At 37.8% G+C, this 22,740-nt stretch overlaps 1 protein-coding gene across 1 annotated transcript; it reads right to left on the reverse strand.

Moving 5' to 3' along the window:
• Nucleotides 1-3,719: 3,719 nt before the first annotated feature.
• Nucleotides 3,720-5,716, reverse strand: LOC306885644 (uncharacterized protein). Its single transcript, XM_079442310.1, has 3 exons — nt 5,378-5,716; nt 4,943-4,987; nt 3,720-4,834 (listed from the first exon to the last, which is right to left on the reverse strand). Exons 1-3 carry the CDS (start codon nt 5,679-5,681, stop codon nt 4,668-4,670), a joined length of 516 nt encoding a protein of 171 aa, XP_079298436.1. The 5' UTR covers nt 5,682-5,716; the 3' UTR covers nt 3,720-4,667.
• Between the last annotated feature and the right edge of the window lie 17,024 nt (nt 5,717-22,740).

Consider the following 22,740-nt stretch of genomic DNA (forward strand, 5'->3'; position numbering starts at 1 on the left):
GTTGACAGAATCCTCTGCAGATCTGCTAGCTCTGAAGGCCATTTTCAAGGAAAATGGGCCTTTTTTCTTTTAAAAGCAACCAGAATCAGAACCAAAAGCACAGACAGTCCAACAGTGAAAATCGAAAGCTTTACAAGTAGAAGGAGGGAAGCTGGGAAGAGAGCACATATTATTTTATTATTATTATTATTTAAACTCAGTGTTTAAAGATTTTGTAAAGCTTTGCGCCTAAGGATATCGAAAGGTTAGCCATATACGTAGTTTAGTATTAATTTGCTGTTTAAATCATGATGTTTTAAACATAATATTTCTAATCATCCATTGAGTTTCTCTCACCTTTCATTGTAATTAAAGTTTCTCCTTCAGAATCCAGAACAATGTCTGTTTCTGCGTCACTGTCCATATACTCATTATTGATCAGGTTTCCATCAGTGTCTGTCACTTGTTCACTCTGAACTCTGTCGTTTCTGCTCCAGTCCTCCTTTCGCTCTGTGATTATGCTCCGATGCTGCACTTTATCAGCGTCAGACATCAGCAGCTCCTCAGCAATTTTCACAGAATTCTCATCTGAGGAGATAGAGAAATGCATTAATTATTATTATAATGGTGTCAATATATCAATGCCATGAGCATATATAAAACCAAATTAAATCATTTAATCCCTCGCCATGGCAACACCATTCCAGATATGCAAAAATAATTCCCATTTAGAATCCTCAGTATTTTGGCATTGTGTTGACAATGTCTGGTGTGAATTGTACGATTGGAGGAGTAGTTAAAAATTCACAGGCTGAATTGTCAATGGCCAAAATAGCAGACTTGCTGTTGGTCGTAGCTAATGACTATAAATTATAAAGTTGTTCAGATTGATGAGCACAAAGGAGCCGCCTCCTCCATGCCCATTTCTGAGCTTTTAACAATTTCTGATAGTACATAATTTAAAGCATATGAAGAGCCTCAAAAACACCCAAAAAGGGTATTGAGGTTTAATGCGAAAGATTTTGTAAATCTCTCAGTGACTCCTGTTTTGCTTTCTGTGTATTTCTCTTTCATTAGGTTTGTCATCATTTGTGTTGTTTTGTCCATTTGAGCCTGATTCTGTAGACACAGTTTAGCATCAATTTGCAGTTTAAATCATGACGAATAAACCTCAGCTGTCAAATTGATTTTAAAATAATATTTTTAGACATCCACTGAGCTTCTCTCACTTGTGACTGTAAGCATGATCAAGATGTTTCCTTCAGAGTCCAGAACTTCATATGTTCCTGCATCTCTGGCTGTAAACTCATTAATGATCAGGTTTCCATCTCTGATGGTCATTCGTTCACTCTGAACTCCATCAGTTTTGCTCCAATCGTCTCTCCATCCTGTGCTTCTTCTGCTCTGATGCTGCACTTTATCAGCGTTTGACAGCAGAACATCCAACTTCAGCTCCTCACCGATTTTCACAGAAATCTCATCTGAGGAGAAACACAAAGACATTAATCATTATTGTATTAGTGTCATTTATCAAGGCCATAAGCACACTGATCTGAATATTAAGCTTGTCCCATTCAGAGTCTCTATTGGCTACATGCTGTTACTAAAAGAAAAACAGAAAACACATGCTGATGGTTTGATCAGTTTTGACTTTACCATGGACACAAAGTTGGTACGTCCTGGTTTGCTCCAGCATTGTCTCATCATAGACTCTCAGGATGTATTTCCCAGCATCACTGAAGCTCAGATCCTTGATGACGACGTTACAGGCTTCTTGTTTAAATACTCGTCCACTACATTCTTCAGTCTCACAAACAGGGATGATTTCTGACCGACTGAACTCAATTTTAATAATCTCACTGTCCTTAGTTTCACATGGCAGTGTGACTTTGTCTCCCTTTATCCCTATCACGGATTTAGGGGTGGTTCCTGAAAAAAAAAACAGCATAATATTCATTCAATACAAAGTATCAGTGAAAAAATTGTGGTGTTTCTCTTTGATCTCCGTAACTGGCAAAAAAAATAAAAAAAAATCTAAATATTGAGAAAATCGCCTTTAAAGTTGTTCAAATGAAGTTCTTAGCAATGCATATTACTAATCAAAAATGAAGTTTTGATATATTTACGATAGGAAGTTAACAAAATATCTTCATGGAACATGATATTTACTTAATATCCTAATGATTTTTGGCATAAAAGAAAAAATTTATAATTTTGACCCATACAATGTATTGTTGGCTATTGCTGCAAATATACCTGCTTAAGACTGCTTTTGTGCTCCAGGGTCACATATGCTGGAGAATGTCAAAGTCACTTGACTGAGTGATGCAATAGAGAAACAATCAGCTAGAATAACCAACGCTATCTCACAGCAATTCGTACGTATTTTACGAGGTGGATAATTCGTACGACCTCACTCGTACGATTTGTCTTAACCCCAGTGATGGGTAGATTTAGGGGCGGGGTTAGGTGTAGGTCATTCATACAAATTCATATGAATTGGCAACTTGTAAAATACATACAACTTAGCAAAAATCGTATGAATTTGTAGGAGTGAGGTCGTACGAATTAGCCACTTCATAAAATATGTACAAATTGCCGTGAGATCGGGCTGGAATAACTGACGCTGAAAACCAAGAATGGTTACATTTTATCAACAAAAATGACTATACTGACCGCTGAAGAGGCAAAACGGCAGCAGAAGATAAAAGCAGTTCAGCCTGTTGTGAACACAGAAGAGATGCTTTATGTGACAGATAAAGGGACAAATGCTTTCCTGAGACGAATAACTTTCACTTTCATTTCATCTGAATATTTCACTTATGTGGATCTTGCACAAGAGTTGTTTGTTACTGGAAAGGCTTCTGTTATGCTGACATTGTGGTTAGCATTGTGTTGAAGAGATTACGTTGTGGATGTCTACATCAATGCAAACTATGTTGCTTTTATTGAGTAAAAACTGTACTAATTCCAGTAGCTTTCTTACTTGTTTGTCAAATTTAAATGCTAAAATGTTATAATTGGTACATGCCTCCCTAGTCTAGAATGAATGAATGAAAAACTCTTCTCTCCTGAGAGAATTATTTATTTGGCAAGTTCAATAAATGTCTGGGACATGGGCAAAACAGTCTCAGTAGGCAGGAAGGATGTGCCATGCTGGCTATTAATGTTAATTGTAGAAGATGCATAATGAAATTAAAACTAGATGAATTCTAGGGCTGGTATGCGATATATGGCCATCGGTCCTGTTCGGCACAATAATAACCACAAAAAGTCATAACCCCGATAAACTCTTAAATGGCCAACATTAAACACGTAAACATCTCTTAAACCAGTTTGTCCAGACAGCACTGATTGGATCAACAACAGTGAATTATGTTCAGGGAATAATCACAGAATACCTCAAATGAAATGTGTTTTCAGCAAATCAAGATGAATTTTACTCATCAGTACAATTAACCTAGTTTAAGTTCAAATGAGTACATTCAACTAGATATGTGTCAGAATTTTTATTAAATTACACCAACAAAACCATAAATTGTTTTCCTTATTTGTAACCACAACTTTTTTCTTTTTGTCAAATCAACTTAATAATGTGAGAATTGATGTTCATGTAAGATAAAGCTTTGAGGTTATGTTGATTAAACCAGTCTCTTTCTTTGTATTAACTCATTTTTTAGTTTTATTGAACTCATTGTTTTAAGGCAACCAGGTATATATATATATATATTTTTTTTTTTACAGTGTTCATAAAAAAACAACAAAATAATAGTAGTAATAAACAAATTGAGCATAAACAGTATGCTGTAAATCTAGTATTTACAGAGAAGCAGTATAGGACACCAAAACAAGTCGGCATAAAGCATGAAAACTTACATGGTTCTGCTGTATGAGTCTTATGTTCAGGTGTCAATGTTTTGTAAGCCAATGCACGATTAACTATACATTTAAATAGAAACAAAACTGAAAGTATGACACACATATGAATGTTTGGACAGTGTGTGCAATATTTGGTTAAATAATTGGTCATTAACTACTGTGTGAGTGACTACAGCAAATTAATATAATATTATATGATGTTCAGTGACTGAATAGTGAATTATTTAATAATTTGCATATGAATTTAACATTTAACTTTTGTTATTCTGAAGGAAACCCCTGTTTACCTGACAGCTTCATGATCATGTGATATGATGGGCGGTGAAATGTGATCTCAGATCACCTGTTAGAGCTGAACAGGTCATGTGACGGATGTGACACTGTAACACAACAGCAATGTCTTTTCTCCATTCTGATTGTAAAACATGTCGATGTTTATATTTTATCACCAGACCACAATGCAGAGACAGCACTGTAACAACAGTTGGAGTCATTCAGGTTCCTGGGCACCACCAGTGGGACATTCACATTGACTCTATTGTGAAAAAGGCCCAGCAGAGGTTGTACACATTGCCTATTTGAATATTTGTATTATTCTTTATTATCTGTGTCCTGTTGCTGTCTCTCTGTTGCACTGTGGAGCTTCTGTCACTAAAACAAATGTGTATGTGTAAACATACTTGGCCAATAAAGCTAATTCTGATTCTGATTCTGATAGTTTTGCTGTTTTATGAGCATATGCGTATACATATTAAAACAAAGCTCAGGGATATACTGAGTTAGACTGTAAAATATAGCAGAAATGGAAGTTATTTAGCTGATTTGTGATTCATGACAGATGAGTGATTGGCTGCGCCCCATCCTTTTTGCCATCCGCAATAGTGAATGATTAATCCTGCAACAACTGTAGCCAGAAAAAACACAAACGCAGCCAGACCAACACCACCGAACATCAGTGCTTTCATAGTCACTCCACCTACAGACAGACAAGAATTATTCATGTTTGTGCAACAGAAAGTGTTAACTGAAAACTAGAGCGGTTAAAACATGAACAATGATTTAAACATAACATTCAACATGTTACCTGTGTTGTCAGCTTCTTCTTTTGTCTCTTGTACTACAATAAGACCTGTAAATATATGATAAATGTACACACACAACTGTTTTTAGTTGTTAGTTGTATATGGAAGACAGTTAAGGTGAGCTTTTGAAGTTTTGACGTTTCATGGCTTTTAGGATTTTTTAATTTTTTTTATTTGTGGTCTGAAAATTTGTTCTGATATCCAGTATAAGGAATATAAATATGAGCGGGGAAACTGGTTTTATTTGAATGAAAAGAAAAACAATTCAGTATCACTGAATCATCTTAAATATATTCATTTATGCCAGCAAAACTAGTTTAATGGATTAAATAATAATAAAAAATGCTATGTAAGGTCTTGGCTGACTCATCTGACCCATTCCCCCAACAAACAAACACACAATGTGAAGATATGATATAAAAACTGAAATCTGTTACCCTCGATCTCTAGTCTGATGGGTTTGTTGAAGAACATCTCTGGAGCATCAGACTTTGTTCCACAGAAATAAAGACCAGAATCTGACTCCGTTACTCCAGAAATAACCAGCGTGACTCTGGTGACCCAAGCGTCTGCAGTAAGATTCAGTCGAGGGCTGTTTGGATTGTAGTTGATCAGGAGTTTTCTTCCGGTTTTGTCTTTCTCTGCCGCAACCAGTAGCTCGAGTTGTTTGGATTTGAGGTGATACCAGGCGACTTCATATTGGTTTGTCATGCTGCAGTTCAGACTGATGCTTTCTCCCATCTGAACTCTTATCAGATCAGAAGATCCTCGCACTGACGCATCTAGAGAGACATTTATAAAAAAATAAAAAAACATAATTTCATGCTATTGTATTTGAGGTTGATATGTTAATGTAGTAATGTTTGAAATAGAATATATATACCACTGGACGTGATTTGCATAATCCAACAAGAAAATACACAGAAGAAGAAAATGATTTTCTCCATTGTGTCTGTCGTTCATAAAGTGTTAATCAAACTAAAGGTTCCAGCACAATGCAGTGGAGATGAACCACAGAAACATTTCCATTTCCTTTCCTGGCAAGAATAGTCTCTGTATCGATCAATATGTTGTGTCATACTTCTTTGTGTTGTAATGAAACTCTTCATGGTTTCACTGGATGTGCTTTTACTTGCTTTACTTTGTATTAAAAAATTTTAGGTAGCTCTAAAAAGGAAACTCCCTGTTTCCACGGAGCAATTTCTGTATTTCCATACTTATCTGTAAATTCACATAGTTATAAAAACAAAACTCCCTGTTTCCACAAAAAAAGTTTCACTTTTGATTAACAGTACACCACTCCAGAATGTCATTTGCCCAATGTCAGGACTGTCTGAGTTTCTATTACAATATAAAAGCCCTCCAACATATCACATATATGACCAGTTTTGTCTTTGATTTTAGGTAGCTCTAAAAAGGAAACTCCCTGTTTCCACAGAACAATTTCAATTCAGATTAATAGTCCACTACCCCAGCGTGTCACTCAACCAGTTTCAAAATGATCTGATGTTGCATTACAAAAATTTTAGGTAGCTCTAAAAAGGAAAGTCCCTGTTTCCACGGAACAATTTCTGTATTTCTGTATCTCGGGTTTGTTTACGCATTAAACAGCGTATATAGAAGTTTTGGCAGACTTTCATTTTGTAATACAAAATCAGACCGTCCTGGCATTGGCCTGGTGACACCCTGGGGTGGTGGACTGTTGATCTAAATTGAAATGGGTCTGTGGAAACAGGGAGTCCCTATTGATACTCCACTGACCACAGTACATTTCTCTCATGGCCACGAGTTTAATGCGTAAACAAACCTGAGTGACCATAGCAACCTGGGATTACCAGAGATGGACTCATTAATATTTAATTTTGAATTAAGATATTATTACACATTGTAACATTATTAAATTATTTTAACCATAGGCTTAGGATACCAGACTGTAGCGCGCAATGTAGAAACCTTTCGAATGAAGTTTATCATGAATAAATTACATAAAGTACATAAAATAGGCTTTCAATAAAACATTTTTATCCATCCAAGTCCATTAACTGATCGTCTTTTTCCATTACATTTGTTTATTATTATTATTATTATTATTGGTTATAGCCTACAGCCTTCTGTAAATGCTGACAAGCTTTGATTATTATATATGACTTGGGAATTTTTTTTACTGGAAGCGCAGTTTAAAGGTTGAATTTAACATATATTTAATTTTATTCCGGCTAATTAATAGAATATTATAAATATAGTGATTAGTTGAGGAATTACTCATTTGCGTAGTTTCATTTGTAAATGCAAACATAACACGCTCATTGTCACATATGGGTGCAAATACATGCAAATGCGCTTACATTATTTGCAAAATATGGTAGCGTATTAATAATAATTATATATAAAAGCATCTGGCAAATGCATGAATGTAAATGCAATGTAAAACAAAACGTATTTTGGGTTACCTAATTCTGCCTTTCTGTAAAATGGACAGCTGGCTGTATGATGATTCTGCCCTCATATTCAGGATCCTGTTTTTGCTTGGAGAAATCTCCTGTAATAGACAGTCACAACACCCTTTCAGTGTTACTATAGTTTAATAAATAATTTAACTGAAAACTGCTGCCGTTACTCCTATTTTTAAAAAAACAAATCTGGACCCAGCAGATTTCACCAATTATCGTCCAATCTCCAATTTACCATTTATTTAGAAAATTATGGAAAAAGTTGTTGCCAATCAGCTACAGTCTTTTCTAGCTCTCAGTGATCAGTTCGATGCATTTCAATCTGGTTTTCGCTCTCATCACAGCATTGAAACGGCTTTAGTTAAGGTTGTCAATGATCTGTTACTCTCTAGACCAGAACCAAGATGACACTGATGATGGCAGCTATTGTGCATTGCTCTTTAGTGTTTGTACTGTTTTTGTTTGTTTTTCCTGTTTTTTGTTTTTCAAATACGATCAGTTTTAGCAGGGATGATCTGCTGAACATTCGGCAGAACACACCACAAAATCTTTTACCGGTTTTTGATTTTTCGGATGTTTTGCTGGACATTGTAGCTGGCGGAGCCATAGCTCTGGTCAAACGCTACAGGAGGCGCAGACGGCGGGGCAAGCAAGCTGGAGCACTCGTGAAGCTTCGTCAGCGCGGATTTCGAATGGCGTTGCCTAGCATCCATTTGGCGAATCTCCGCTCTCTACCCAACAAAACGAACAAACTCCTTTTGCTCTCCCGGACAAACAAGGATTTTTCTAACTCTGCTGCTCTGTGATTCACGGAAACCTGGCTTAATGGCAACATACCGGACAGCATGCTACATCTGCCTAATTATCAGCTGATCAGAGCAGATCGGGACGCAGAATCAACGGGGAAATTGTGCGGCGGTTGTAAAGTCTTGTACAAACAGGCTAAATACACACTGGAAAAGGAGATCAGAGTGGTTATGTTGCAGGGCTTGTTGCTTTTGGCTTGTTGTTTCTAATTGCACTTTAACCCCAAGGGGGAAATCCAGATCAAATCCCAGAAGTGAAAATCAAAATAAAATTGTTAAAACTTGTTTTAAACAATTTCTTTGTCATCAGCAGATTGATTTTAAGTAGGGTATAAAAAATCGATTTAAATCGTAAATCAGATTTTTTTCTTAGGCCATATCGCCCAGCCCTACTGTGCCTAGTAGGTAGTAAATTTCATTTATCCTCGATGGGTGGCAGATCATTTTTCGTCATTGCACCTAAACTATAGAACTCTATACCTCTGGCACTAAGGACAATAACCTCTCTCTCTGTATTTAAATCACAACTCAAAACCTACTTGTTTACCCAATATTTTCAGTCATATCATGTTCTTTAGACACTCTGCTCTAATATGTTAGCATAATGGATATACATGCTTGTGTTTTGTGATTTATGATTAAATTTATTGCGTTTTCACAGTTTTGTACAGTAAATTTTTTTTAATAAATCATTGTCTATGGAGTGTCTCCACAAACCAAATGCATAGTAATACTTCAAATGCTTGACCTGAGCATAACAGCTTTTTGAATTATACTAAATTATGTTCATGAATATATATATAAAAATAAATAAATAATGTTTAAAAAAAATGTAGAAAGAGCTTTATTGCCAGGTATGTTTACACATACGAGGAATTTGTTTTAGTGGCAGAAGCTCCACAGTGTGACAGAAAGACAGCGACAAGACAGGACACAGATAATAAAGAGAATAAAAAGAATAATATACATATATACAAAATAGACATTGTACAAAATAGCAAAAAGGGGACACAAACCCAATGTGTAGTAATATATTATATTATATATAATATTAAATAATGTCTATGAAAATATAAAATGCAGAAAGTTTACTGCGATGGGTAGATTTAGGGGGATGATAGAGGATACAATTCATTAATATAATGTAAACATGAATATAAAAGTTTGTAAATAGGATGCAGAAACTATTTGTTTTGTGAAAAAGTTATACAAATAAATGTGAATTGAATTTAAATATGTGAAATGGAAATAAAAAATAAAATGTTTATGGCTTTCAAACATAACAATGGCATCAGTGGTGTAGTGGTGCCTGAAGAAGTGGGTATACTCTCCCATCCCTCAATGAAACGCCAACTAAACCTGTTGCCTTGACTTGCCTGTACATGCTACTATACCAGGGGTTTGCAACAGGGTTTGAAATTAACTTTTTCACTCACCATACAATTTTGCAAATACATTTTTAAGTTACCGGCCATTAACAACTTCTACTAGCCAAAAAACATCAGCAACATATATAAAGGTTTTATATAAAGGGCAGTTTTTTTTCTTAACCTTATTAATTGTGTCATCAACCTTTGTTTCATAAAAAAATCCAGTTAATATAATACGACATGCAGGGGCGTAGATTACACGGGGGACGCGGGGGACGTGTCCCCCCCCACTTTTTATCAAAAGTAAATTCGTCCCCCGCACTTGTTCATCGGACAGTTGTGTTCTCGACATGTTGAGGTTTTAATGGAGCAATGTATATAAATGCAGAATGATTTAAAATTCAAAGAGACAAGATAATTTATACATGACGTTTTCGTTTCCATGGCAATCAATCACTCAGTTTGTGACGTCACGACATGCCCAGTCTCGCGCCCGCGGTCCCGCGCTGTATCCATCATTCATTAGCGGTCGAGATGAGTTCAAAGTGGCAAGAAACTCTTCACTCCTCTTTTACGAAGAAGTCAAGCAGCGTAAGTTGGCATGTGGGATCCGAATAGTGTTGCACAATGTTGAGTGACTCTGCTTATTGCTCTCGTTGAATAATTAGCAAGTTTTGATGTTCATTATATGGAGAAAAAAAAGCTGCCTGGACAAACATGCACTTATTTATTTTCAGTGTATTTTTCCGTAACTCTTTTGTAACGTCTTTTATTTTAACACGTATGTATGTTATCAGAACCCTTCAAATAAGAATAAAGATAATGTTGAACTGAGATTTTACAGCGTTTGCAGCATTGTGACATGTTTAACTCTGCCAATCCTATACATGATATATTTCAATCAAGTATGCAAGCACTGATCTGATACAGGACCGATCTTCATTTAGGGGTGCTCTGTCATTATTGCACTAATTTGACGTTTTTATCTGTTGTCAAGAATGAACAAGAAACAGTCAGCCTAGGTTTGTTAGGACAGAATCAGGACGACACACAGTGACAGGTGAGAAGAGTGGCTTTTAACACCTGGCTGTTTTTACATTGTATAACGTCTATAATACACAAGCGTTTGTAGGATTATATATGAACCAATCATAGAAAACACATAATTAGTCAAATATAGAAAAATAAAAAATAACATTAGTATGATGAACAACTTCTCAGCTATCATTTTTAACTACAGTAGGTAATTATTAGCTTGCATATTGGATGTTTATTAGTACTTAAGCACATATTAATTCTGTATTCTTCATGACCATATTCTGCATCCCATAATCCTAAACTTAACAACTACAACGACTACCTTACAAGCTATTAATAAGCAGTAAATGAAGAGTTTATTGAGGCAAAAGTCATAGTTAATAGTGAATATGTGTTCCCCATTCTAAAGTGTTAAAAAATAATTTAGGATACAAATGATTGGTTATTGTCCAGCAGTGTACTTAATGTGTTATTTTCTTCTGTATTTCACTATTCCCTGTATGTACATGTCTCAAACACTGCTTTATTTGCTATAGACAGAGGCAGAAGTGAATTCACAGTTGAGAGTGAATGAGTTTCAGTGAGGCTTCAGAGGTAAAGATTATTTACAGCATTGTCTATGATAAGATATTTCTTTTAACAGAGTAATCAGATTAATGTATAATAGAACAGAACAGAATAAAGAAGTATGTGAATGTGCAATTATCCATTACTGTGTGCCATGTACTCTACATACAACACTCACAAAATACAATCTGAAATATGTAAACAATAGTACCCTTATAAGGACATCGTTGTAACTTATACTCAAAAAGGTGCATATTAGTACCTTAGAGTACCAGTATGAACCGTAATGTACAACTATGAAACTTTTTGGGGTAAATAAGGTACAAAGATGTGCTTTTAATGGTACTGTCCCAGTGACAAACTGTTGTATTTCTTTCTTTTTCTTTTTTCTATCTTTCTTTACTTCTTTTTTATAATCACATATAATAATATAATCATAAAGCATATTAAGCAAAAAGGTATAATTAAAATACTAATAAATAATACATAAAACCTGTCAATTAGACAAGGGTTAACTGAAAAAAAACAACAACAAAAAAACAGATATAACACTAGACATTCCGTCCCCCCCACTTTTGAAATGATGGCTACGCCCCTGACGACATGAATAAAATGGAAGAAGCAGAAGTCAATAGCATTTATTTGCATTTACACAGTTTAATGATACTGAAATGTAACATGAATGCTTTTTCCAAAATTACAACTGCATAAATAATGCTATGTGTTTTAAAATAATTTTTTTAATATACAAAATATGTTGGGGAAAATACAGTAAGCTACTTTTAAATATGAAAGTAAACCGCCAGTAGGTGGCAGTAAGTGAGCCATTGAGTTATTTATTCAAATGATTTGATCAGATGACTAATTCATTGAAGAATGAAGCAAGCGCCTCTATGAATGGTTTATTGAATCAATGACTCAAATGATTAATTCAGTAAAGTGTGTTGCTCTGAGATGCGCGACTGTTCTGCTGTGATCTTTGTTTTGAACTATTTTTTTTTTTGTTAGGCTAACCAAATCGAGTAGAAATGGTCTACATTGACTGTCTAAATCAGGGATCCTCAAATCTGGACCATTCCTGCAGAGTTTAGCTCAAACCCTTATCAAACACACCTGAGCATGCTAATCAGAGTCTTCAAGATCATTAGAAAATCACAGGTATTCAGGGCCACACCCGGAGCAGTGGGCAGCATTTATGCTGCGGCGCCCGGGGAGCAGTTGGGGGTTCGGTGCCTTGCTCAAGGGCACCTCAGTCGTGGTATTGAGGGTGGAGAGAGCGCTGGACATTCACTCCCCCCACCTACAATCCCTGCTGGACCTAAGACTCAAACTCGCAAGCTTTTGGTTACGAGTCAGACTCTCTAAACATTAGGCCACGAATGATGCTGAAAATTCAGCTATGACTCATAGAAATAAATATTTTAAAGAATGGCAAAAATAGAACATTATTTAAAGTTTCACAATATTATCGTTCTTTCTGTATTTCTGATCAAACAAATGAAGACTTGATCATAAGTGACTTTCAAAAACATTAAAAATAGTAATGTGTTCAAACTTTGTTACTAAGTAAAAATAAAAAGGTTAGGAATCACATTTGTTTCAAGTGCTTTTAATTGGGGGGCCTCCAACATGAATTTTGCCTAGGACCTCCTAATGTCTAGAACAGGCCCTGCAGGTAGGTGAGTTTGATCAGGGTTGGAGCTAAACTCTGCAGCAGATTGGACCTCCAGGGTAAGATTTGAGGAACCCTGGTCTAAATTATACAGCACTTAACGTCATTTGAACTCTTGCATAAAATCAATGCCAAATTTGCAATTTTATTGGTTTTCAGGGGGGAAAATTAACTCTCGTGTTGCTTAACTAGGCATCATATGTTATTCATTAAAAAAAAACCTGTCTTTTTACCGCAGTATGTTTCATCTTTGTGCAGTTATGTTAATTTGTTTTGATTTCTCAACAATATTCTCTCTTACCGGCTGCGCAAGCCTCACCTGGCGCGTTGTTTTAGGCTACTTTCAGTAGATTTTCTCTGTATTAGAGCTGTTTTGAACTTACTGTTTGAATGCATTCGTATACTGGATCCTTGACTGAAACGTTAACAGGAGATCATCAGTTTAAGAAATTTCTGATCGTTAAAACCTTCTTTTCATTTTAAGATATTGTTTTCGTTATAATGTACTGATTCAAATTAGTCAATAATTAATTATTATTTTACCACTCTGCGGACCTCTCGCGCATGAACAGGCAGCAGTTCTGTCTCTGTCGGCATTCTCTCGGGAGCGGGTGCGGGGGGCGGGAGCAACCATATTTCAAAGCAAACCGCGGCGCCACGGTCCTGACCGTCTTTACTAGGCGTTTTTAGAGAATATTAGCATTTATTCACATGCGACTGGATTAGCTATACATGTGGTGGACTGTCATGATTTTGGTTAATGCAGGAGTCAGGACACTATACTGAATGTTGCGCATCAGAAGGGATTTAGAAGTGGGTATACGCAAAGCCAACTGATAAAGAAGTGGGTATACGCCGTATACCTGCGTATACCCTCCACTACACCACTGAATGGCATGCCCTGACATGTTGAGTCCACTATATCCCTTACCATTTGCCTGTTAAATTTGTATTTTTTTCCCCCCTTTACTTGGCTCGACCCTCATTACAAATGTGTTACCTAAAACTAGTGCCAATGTTTTGCTTTGTTTCATGTCGTATCAGAATCAGAATCAGAATCAGAAACTTTATTGCCATTGTCTGCAAACACAATTCACAAACTAGGAACTTGCTTCGGTGACAGAGTGCAACATAAAAACACTGAATAATAATAATAATTTACGAAGTAAAAAGCATATAAAAAATGTAAAAAATGACTTATTTAAAGTGACTAATGTTATAAAAGTGACCAACTGATGCAAATGTTGTAAAATGTCCAGCTCAGTACAGATGTTATGTAGTGTCCAGCTCAACAATTGTTATAAAGTGTTCATGAGACCAACATGAGACCCACACGTATGTGTGATCGCATAATTTATTTATATTCAATTCATTCATCTTTGTTATATGCCGCAGCCTATCACTACTGAGAAGGCACTGCTTCCACTGATGGCCCACCACTGCAAATCTCATAGGTTACCTATTTTGATCTCAAAAAAAGAGTTGTTGTTAGGTGATCTGGGCCCCTGTACAGTTTATTGGAATGGGACCTCTTGGTAGGAATTGTGTTCCTTTTTCCTTTTCAGACGTTGACATATCATTATGACAGCAAACATAATCCAAACAGCTGGAAGAGGGAAAGTGGGAAGATAACAGTTTCCACACACCTCTAAGTAATTAGTGCTGCCATCAGATGTTCAGGGCTCATGTGCAGTTTTATCACATTCAGTTAAGATCATCAGTTTACGGGGGCACTGGATTCTCCTGGACTTGCCCCTGCATGTAACCTCTGCGCCGACATCGCTTTATGATGACAGGAATCACAATCACAGCCACAAGCAGAATCCCAGAACACACTCCAAATGGCAAAATCCAGTTCTCCACAGCTGGAAGGGTAAAGTGGGAAGAGAGCACAATTATTTAAAATGTTTTTTAGTTTTTTTCATTTTTAAACTCACTGCTTAAAGATTTCATTAATCTATCAATAGCCCTATTCGGACGGTAATTGTTTCACACAGGGTAGTCTGTGATTAATGTTATATATTATTTATTTATTTATTTATTTAGTCATTTAGCAGACGCTTTTATCCAAAGCGACTTACAAATGAGGACATAAGAAGCAATCAAAACCAACAAAAGAGCAACAACGTGCAAGTGCTATTACAAGTCTTGGTTAGCCTAACGCAGTACAGATAATTATTATTATTATTGTTATTTTTTAATAAAAAGACATAGATAAAATACAATTAGAATAGATAGTGCTAGAGTTAGAGGATCAAGTAAAGATGGAACAGATGAGTTTTTAGCCGTTTCTTGAAGATGGGTAAGGATCCGGCTGCTCGGATCGAGTTGGGCAGGTCATTCCACCAGATGGGAACGGTTAATGAAAAAGCCCTTGAAAGTGTTTTTCTGTGTTTTTGGGATGGTACAATAATTCGTTGTTCACTTGAAGAACGCAAGCTTCTAGAGGGCACATAAGTCTGAAGTAAAGAATTTAGGTAAAGGGGTGCAGAGCCAGTGGTGGTTCTGTAGGCAAACATTAATGCCTTGAATTTAATGCGAGCAGCTATTGGTAGCCAGTGCAAATTGATGAACAGAGGCGTGACGTGCGTTCTTTTCGGCTCATTAAAGATTAATCTTGCAGCGGCATTTTGGATTAATTGTAGAGGTTTAATAGAATTGGCTGGAAGACCTGCCAAGAGAGCATTGCAATAGTCAAGTCTGGACAGAACAAGAGCCTGAACAAGGAGTTGCGTTGCATGTTCCGAGAGAAAGGGCCTGATCTTCTTAATATTATATAATGCAAATCTGCAGGACCGGGCAGTTTTAACAATGTGGTCTGAGAAATTCAGCTTATCATCAATCACAACTCCAAGGTTTCTGGCTGTTTTTGAAGGAGTTATGGTAGATGAGCCTAACTGGAAGCTGAGATTGTGATGAAGCGATGGGTTAGCTGAAATTACAAGCAGTTCTGTCTTAGCTAGGTTGAGTTGAAGGTGATGGTCCATCATCCAGCAAGAAATGTCTGATAGACACGCTGAGATGCGAGCAGCTATCGTCAGATCATCAGGATGGAATGAGAGGTAGAGTTGAGTGTCATCAGCATAGCAGTGATATGAAAAGCCATGTTTCTGAATGACAGAACCTAGTGATGCCATGTAGACAGAAAAGAGAAGTGGTCCAAGAACTGAGCCCTGAGGCACCCCAGTAGCTAGATGTTGCGACTTGGATACCTCACCTCTCCAAGATACTTTGAAGGACCTATCAGAGAGGTAAGACTCAAACCACTGGAGTGCGGTTCCTGAGAAGCCCTTTCTCAATAGGGTTGACAAGAGGATCTGATGGTTGACTGTATCAAAAGCAGCAGACAAATCTAGCAAGATGAGTAATGAAGATTTGTCAGCCGCTCTTGCAAGTCTTAGGGCTTCAACAACAGAAAGCAAGGCAGTTTCGGTCGAATGTCCACTTCTGAAGCCAGATTGGTTACTGTCCAGGAGGTTGTTCTGTGTGAGAAAGACAGAGACTTGGTTGAACACAACTCGTTCAAGTGTTTTTGCAATGAAAGGAAGAAGGGAAACCGGTCTATAGTTCCCAAAAAGAGTTGGGTTAAGAGTGGGTTTTTTAAGAAGTGGAGTTATACGAGCCTGTTTAAATGCAGAGGGAAAAATTCCAGTGTGAAGGGATGTGTTAACGATGTGAGTGAGTGCAGGTACGACTGCAGGTGAAATGGCTTGAAGGAGATGAGATGGAATAGGATCAAGCGGACAGGTAGTAGGATGACTGGAAAGGATGAGTTTGGAGACTTCTGCCTCAGAGAGTGGAGAGAAGGATGTGAACGAGTGTATGTTTGCTGGTAAGATATGTTTGATAGATTGTGGTGTGGAAAATTGTGCAGTGAGGTTTGTAATTTTATTAATGAAGAATGTGGCAAAGTCATCAGCTGTTAGAGATGATGAAGGAGGGGGAGGAGGAGGACAAAGGAGGGAGGAAAATGTTTTAAATAGCATGCGAGAGTTAGGTGAGTTGTTAATTTTGTCATGATAGTATGTCCTTTTAGCAGTGGAAACATTAGCAGAGAAGTCAGAGAGGAGTGATCGATATAAATTAAGGTCAGTAGGATTTTGTGATTTGCGCCATACCCTTTCTGCAGCCCTGAGTTTAGAACGATGTTTTTGGAGAACATCAGATAGCCAAGGGGCAGAAGGGGTACTACGGGCTGGCTTGGATGAAAAGGGGCAGAAAGTATCTAAACAAGACGTCAGAGTGGAACAGAAAGTATCAGTAGCACTGTTGGCATCAAGAGAGGATAACTGTTTATGGGGAGGAAGCGAAGATGAAACCATAGCAGATAGCCGGGAGGGTGAGAGTGAACGCAAGTTACGTCGAAAATTGACATGTGGAGGGATATGTGATGTGTCAGGAATCATGTTGAGGTTAAGAGTAAGGAGGAAGTGATCTGAGGTGTGCAGTGGAGTAACCAGCACATTATCAGTGGAGCAGTGCCGTGTGTAAATAAGGTCCAGTTGGTTCCCTGATTTGTGAGTAGCCGTAGTTAGCACTCTCTTGAGATCAAAAGACGCAAGCAGAGTGTGGAAGTCTGCAGCCTGAGGTTTATCTAGGTGGATGTTGAAGTCTCCAAGTAAGACAAAGGGAGTACCATCCTGAGGAAAGGTTGAGAGCAATAAATCTAATTCTTCCACAAAATTACCTAGTGATCCTGGAGGACGATAAACAACTACAAAATGGATTTTTAGAGGGTAGGTAATAGTAACCGAATGTGATTCAAAAGAGTTGTTGACACTCAGAGATGGTAAAGGAGTAAATGTCCAATTATTAGAGATGAGCAGACCAGTACCTCCACCTCTTCCAGTCAAACGGGGGGTGTGGGAAAAGGAGAAATTATTGGAGAGTGCTGCAGGTGTAACATTGTCCTCTGGTTTGATCCAGGTCTCTGTCAGGGCCAAGAGGTTTAACGTTGAATGACTAGTAATGGAAGTAATGAAATCAGCTTTGTTGACAGCAGACTGACAATTCCAGAGACCAATAGAAAAAGAAAATAATGTATTAGCAGACATAGGCAAAGTGCGCAGGTTGATAGGATTGCGTTGATATTATATATAGTTATATATACATAACTGTATTGCATATAAGTGTATACAAATATGTCATGTCTATTTTCCCATTTTTAAACAGGAGATTTAAATAATCAAATAATTAATGGGATTATATTAGTGCTTCAAAATTAGCACGGTAACGCAGGCGATAAATTTTTTTCAGTTTAAAAAATATTTAACACGTTAACACAAGGGGCGGGGCTAGTGTTGGCCACCCCACTCACAACTGCTGCCTCTGTCTCATTTTTCTTGCTAAGAAGTGCATTTATTTAGTCACAGAACGTCTTGACAAACACATCAAACAGCGCTCCAACTTCACCTCAGAGCCTGGCGTGAGTCAAACAAGCATGGAAAACGGTACTGTACTCGGCACGCGCTCTTCAATTGCACGCACAAAGGTGCTGGCATGCCCTGTAGCCTTTATAATTACATATCAAAGCATGGAAGAAATGATGTGCATGCAATGTCGTGGTCAGTTAAGTCATGAAGGTGATTAAAGCTGCCTTAAAACTGTGCATACATGTATTATATGTTATATATGAGTCACATTTAAGAACATGCCTCTGAAACGGTTTTCAAAACTGTCCTGGAGCAGCCCCGCACTGTCTCCTCATCTAACACACTCGATTCAACTCATCAGCTCCTTAATAGAGACTTTAAGACATGAAGTGGGTCAGAAAAGGGATAGGGAAAGAGAGTTAAGAGAAAATACGATGCATGAGATCTGCGTCATGTTCAGCAGTGGCAGCTCTTAAAAAAACAGCACCCAAAACAACCTAATAACCAGCTGCTGTGATGTCAGTTCATCAAAGAATAAAAGGAAAAAAATGGGAAATCAATAACTTTTATAGCTTTAAGGATTCATGATCTATATTTAATTTAGAATTTAGTGTTTGATAACTTTATAAAATTTCTGTATGTGTCCTACTTGCTGAAGAACACAGGTTGATAAATATGACATTTGTTATAATGGGTTTAGGTAGAAGTTGTTTTATTAAAGTCTAATAAATATTTGTCACAAATCCTGTCTATGAACTTCCGTTTCCTCACCACCAGAGGTCACTCGCTCACCACATTGAATCTTGCACTACACTACTGTTGCAATTCCCATCATCCATTGCATCCGCCAATCGCCAAATCTATGAGTTTTACCACTGAGGTGCAATGTAAATTTATTTTTACAGACATCCACAGAAGGAACAATTACTATCCGAATATAGGGCTAATGCCTACTGTTTTACTTACTATGCTGTCCCGTGCCGTCTAGTCTTTCCTTTGATTCTGTAGAGGATATTGAGAGGTCAGTCACGCTGTTCAAATCATGATAAATAAACCTCAGCTGTCTAAACATTATACAAATAGTATTTTTAAACTTCCAAAGAGGTTATTTCACCTGTGACATTCACTGTGATCATGATTTCTCTTTCAGGGTCCAGAACTCTGTATGTTCCTGCATCGCTGGCCGTAAAATTATTAATACTCAGGTTTCCATCAGTGTCGGTCAGTCGTTCTCTCTGAACCCCGTCACTTCTGCTCCAGACCTCCATCCACTCTGTGCTGTTTCTGCTCTGATGCTGCACTTTATCAGCGTTTGACAGCAGAACATCCAACTTCAGCTTCTCACCGATTTTCACAGAAATCTCATCTGAGGAGAAACAGACAGGCATTTATCATGATGGAATTTAATCAAAGCTATAAGAACATATTTAGGATTGGGGGACAAAATGTAGTCAATTAAAAATCAGCAATATTGGAAAATATTTAGTGTCCCATTTAGTGTGTATGCTGCTGTTTATGAAATACTAACATAATTATTAAAGGAAAGCCAGAAAGCAAATGTTGCTGGTTTGTTCAGTTTTGACTTTACCCTGAATATGAAGTTGGTATGTCTTTTGTTGCACCTTCTCTGTTGGATCATTTGTGTGACTGTATCTCAGGATGTATGTTCCAGCGTCACTGAAGCTCAGATTCTTGATGACGATGTCACAAACTCCTTCTTTGCATATTCCTTGTACATTTTCCGTCTTTTTCTCACATTTTCCATTCTGACAGTCAAGGATGCTTTTTGACCATCTGATTAAATTAATAATTGTATTGTTCTCCTGCAGGGTGATGTTGTCTCCCTTTTTTCCAGTCTCAGAGTGCGTTCCTACAGGGGGTATGGATTACTGTTTTCACAATTGTTGGAAGCCAAAATCAAAACTCACACATCACACCCACGGAACGTTGGCTAAACGTCTGATGCATATGGCACACTTTTCTGAAACACTTCAGGAATGTCGAAGTCGTCATCTGACTGGTTGAATTAAACCAGTCAGATGTGTCGAGTGTCGCATTTATTTTCGGTCCGTAATAAATCTAATAGGTAGAAAATAAATGTTCTACCTATTAGATTGTGTTTTATTAACGTCTACACCTACCCCAACCCTAAACCTACCCCTTACAAGAATCAAAATCGTTGTTGTACAGTGTGACATAAATTTTGCTGTATTGATGTGCGCATGCCCAGTAGCCCCATACTTATCCCTTCTAGCCTTAACCCCTTACCGCTAGCTCACAGTTGACTCGTTCTTCAAATACATCACCACGCATGAAAGACGCATGATAAAGACCAGTGATATAATTTGGCCAATGAGCACAGCCATCTAGCGGGCAGTCATTAGGTTTGTTTGAGATGCACCTCGCCTCTCCTGAAATGTAGGCGTGAGTGAGTTGATGTTGTTATGAAATGAATTTGGAGCAAAAACATCATTAAATGTTTTTAACGCACAGCAGGTGTGTCATCTGTATGTATTTTCAACTTAAAGGGCTGTTGCAGATCGATTGCTGCTCTAAGTACTGCGATAGGATAGGAAAGCATGCAATGCTGTCCATTAGTATATAGCTCTCGCGGTATTTGGATGTCAAACACCGATCTGTCTGCTATAGCGCCGCTTTAAATCAAACACACCTAGAAATTTAATTGACAACCTCGCAGCCGCGGGGCCCTCCCCTTAAAGGTGGGGTATGTAATATTTCAAAAACGCTTTAGAAAACTAAGTCGGGCCGAGTACCAAAACAAACTTGTAGCCAATCAGCAGTAAGGGGCGTGTCTACTCATGAAATGAAGGAGAGAGCGTTCAGTGAACAGCCGAGCTGAGTGACAGAAAGATAGAGATGGCGAATAAAAAACAAGAAGTAGAAAATGTCTGCGGAACGATAAGGCAAGAAGTAGGACCCATGTAAATATCGGATCAGCTTTCCAACATTGGAGAGAACTCAAGGAGCGGAAGGCCTGCGATCGGACCCTGAGGTTGTTTTGTTTCTTCCCGATAGGTGAGTAACACCGTGTCTACACTGGACGCAGCGCGCCGCAACAGCTGAAGTCTGCCTACACTGGACACGATAAAGCAACCGTTGAAAATCATTTGAAATTTGTGTCAGCACGTCACAAATAGAACGCGGCAGCATCCAGTGTAGACACGGGGTGCATCTCAATCAGCTCCCTAGCTCCCAAGCTCGTGAATCAGTCGATCGCGTCCACGAATTCAGTCTCTGGTAAGTTCCCTGACTCACTGCACGTTGGGACAGTGATCACTTCCAATTCCAGTGACATGATTACATACAGCGTCAACGGACAACATTGTAGAATGTCACCGCTTGAATTAATAAACAACAGACAGGACTGATATTTTTGATATTATTTTTTATTCTCTTTAAACACATTGTTTTGCTTTGTTTTACAGAACTAATTGTTGCCTGGGTTGCATAGATTACGTATGTGTGAGGCGGAGCTATTGAAATAGGGGCGAGACCCTTTTGGGGTAGTGGCATGTTAGTTTTGGTAACATTAACATTTTCCAATATCAACATTGGCTTCCAGAAATCGCTTACTCCACCTTTAAGGCAGAGCCCCAGGTGACCGCCTGTACCGCCTGTTAGACGGCCTGCATCTCGCGGTGACCACCAGTGATCGGTTCTGCGCAGATTTGATAATCTCAAACAAGCCTATTATTGTTGTAGTTTTAACATTATTGCGGGAACATAATCTTTACAATTCGATTGTAAAGTAGATCGTGGAGAACGTTTCTCTCTCTGTACCACTGCAATACATGTTTCTACATGTGTAAATTCAAAGTATGTTTAAAGTAGGCCTATATGTAAAATATATTTGATTAGGCCACTTTTTTCAGTAGGTTAGCTACATGTGTAGCACCCTGATCTGTGAGGCACGGCATTTCCATCCTTTATCTCTACATAGAGCGGAATGACAATAAAGCTCACTTCACTTGAAAACGGCATTTTTATGTTCAGACTTCTGAAAGAACTTGGTGTTTTACTTGGTGTAATGTGCTCTGGTTTCAGAAATGGAGGAAATACAGCAAGATCTGAACAAAACTATAAGAAAATTAGGCAATCAGTGATTTCAATTAGGGGATGCATAATCGGCACAACACCGATGCTTTGGGTGCGTAAAACCACTATTTTTTTAAACTGGGTCCCAGAGTGGATAAATCTGAAAATGACACCCTTGCGTTTTCTTGTGTACAGCCAATCCGTATATTTTTTGAAACAATGATGTCATCAGCCCACGTCTGGCCCCAAGTCAGACACCGCTACATCATGTAACAGCAACAACACTGAATGATTGTCTTATTAACTAACATTAACACAGATTCATAAATGTATTGTTCCATGTTTGTTTGTATACCGCGCGCAAGGTTTATGTGCATAGTCCAAGTCGTCTTCTCTGTTTTTAGTGTATCTCTGTGGCAGAATTACAGTGCCACATACTGGTCTGGCATGTATACTACATTGTTTTATG

Source organism: Barbus barbus (genome assembly GCF_936440315.1).
Source record: "Barbus barbus genome assembly, chromosome: 19".
Lineage (NCBI taxonomy): Eukaryota > Metazoa > Chordata > Actinopteri > Cypriniformes > Cyprinidae > Barbus > Barbus barbus.

What these genes read in the sequence shown, in the direction of transcription:
- LOC306885644 (XM_079442310.1), bottom strand. Translation starts at nt 5,681, where the DNA reads ATGGGAGAAAGCATCAGTCTGAACTGCAGCATGACAAACCAATATGAA. An exon ending in CATCAGACTAGAGATCGAGG is followed by an intron (nt 4,988 to 5,377) that starts GTAACAGATTTC and finishes ATATATTTACAG; the next exon opens with GTCTTATTGTAGTACAAGAG. An exon ending in AGAAGAAGCTGACAACACAG is followed by an intron (nt 4,835 to 4,942) that starts GTAACATGTTGA and finishes GTCTGTCTGTAG; the next exon opens with GTGGAGTGACTATGAAAGCA.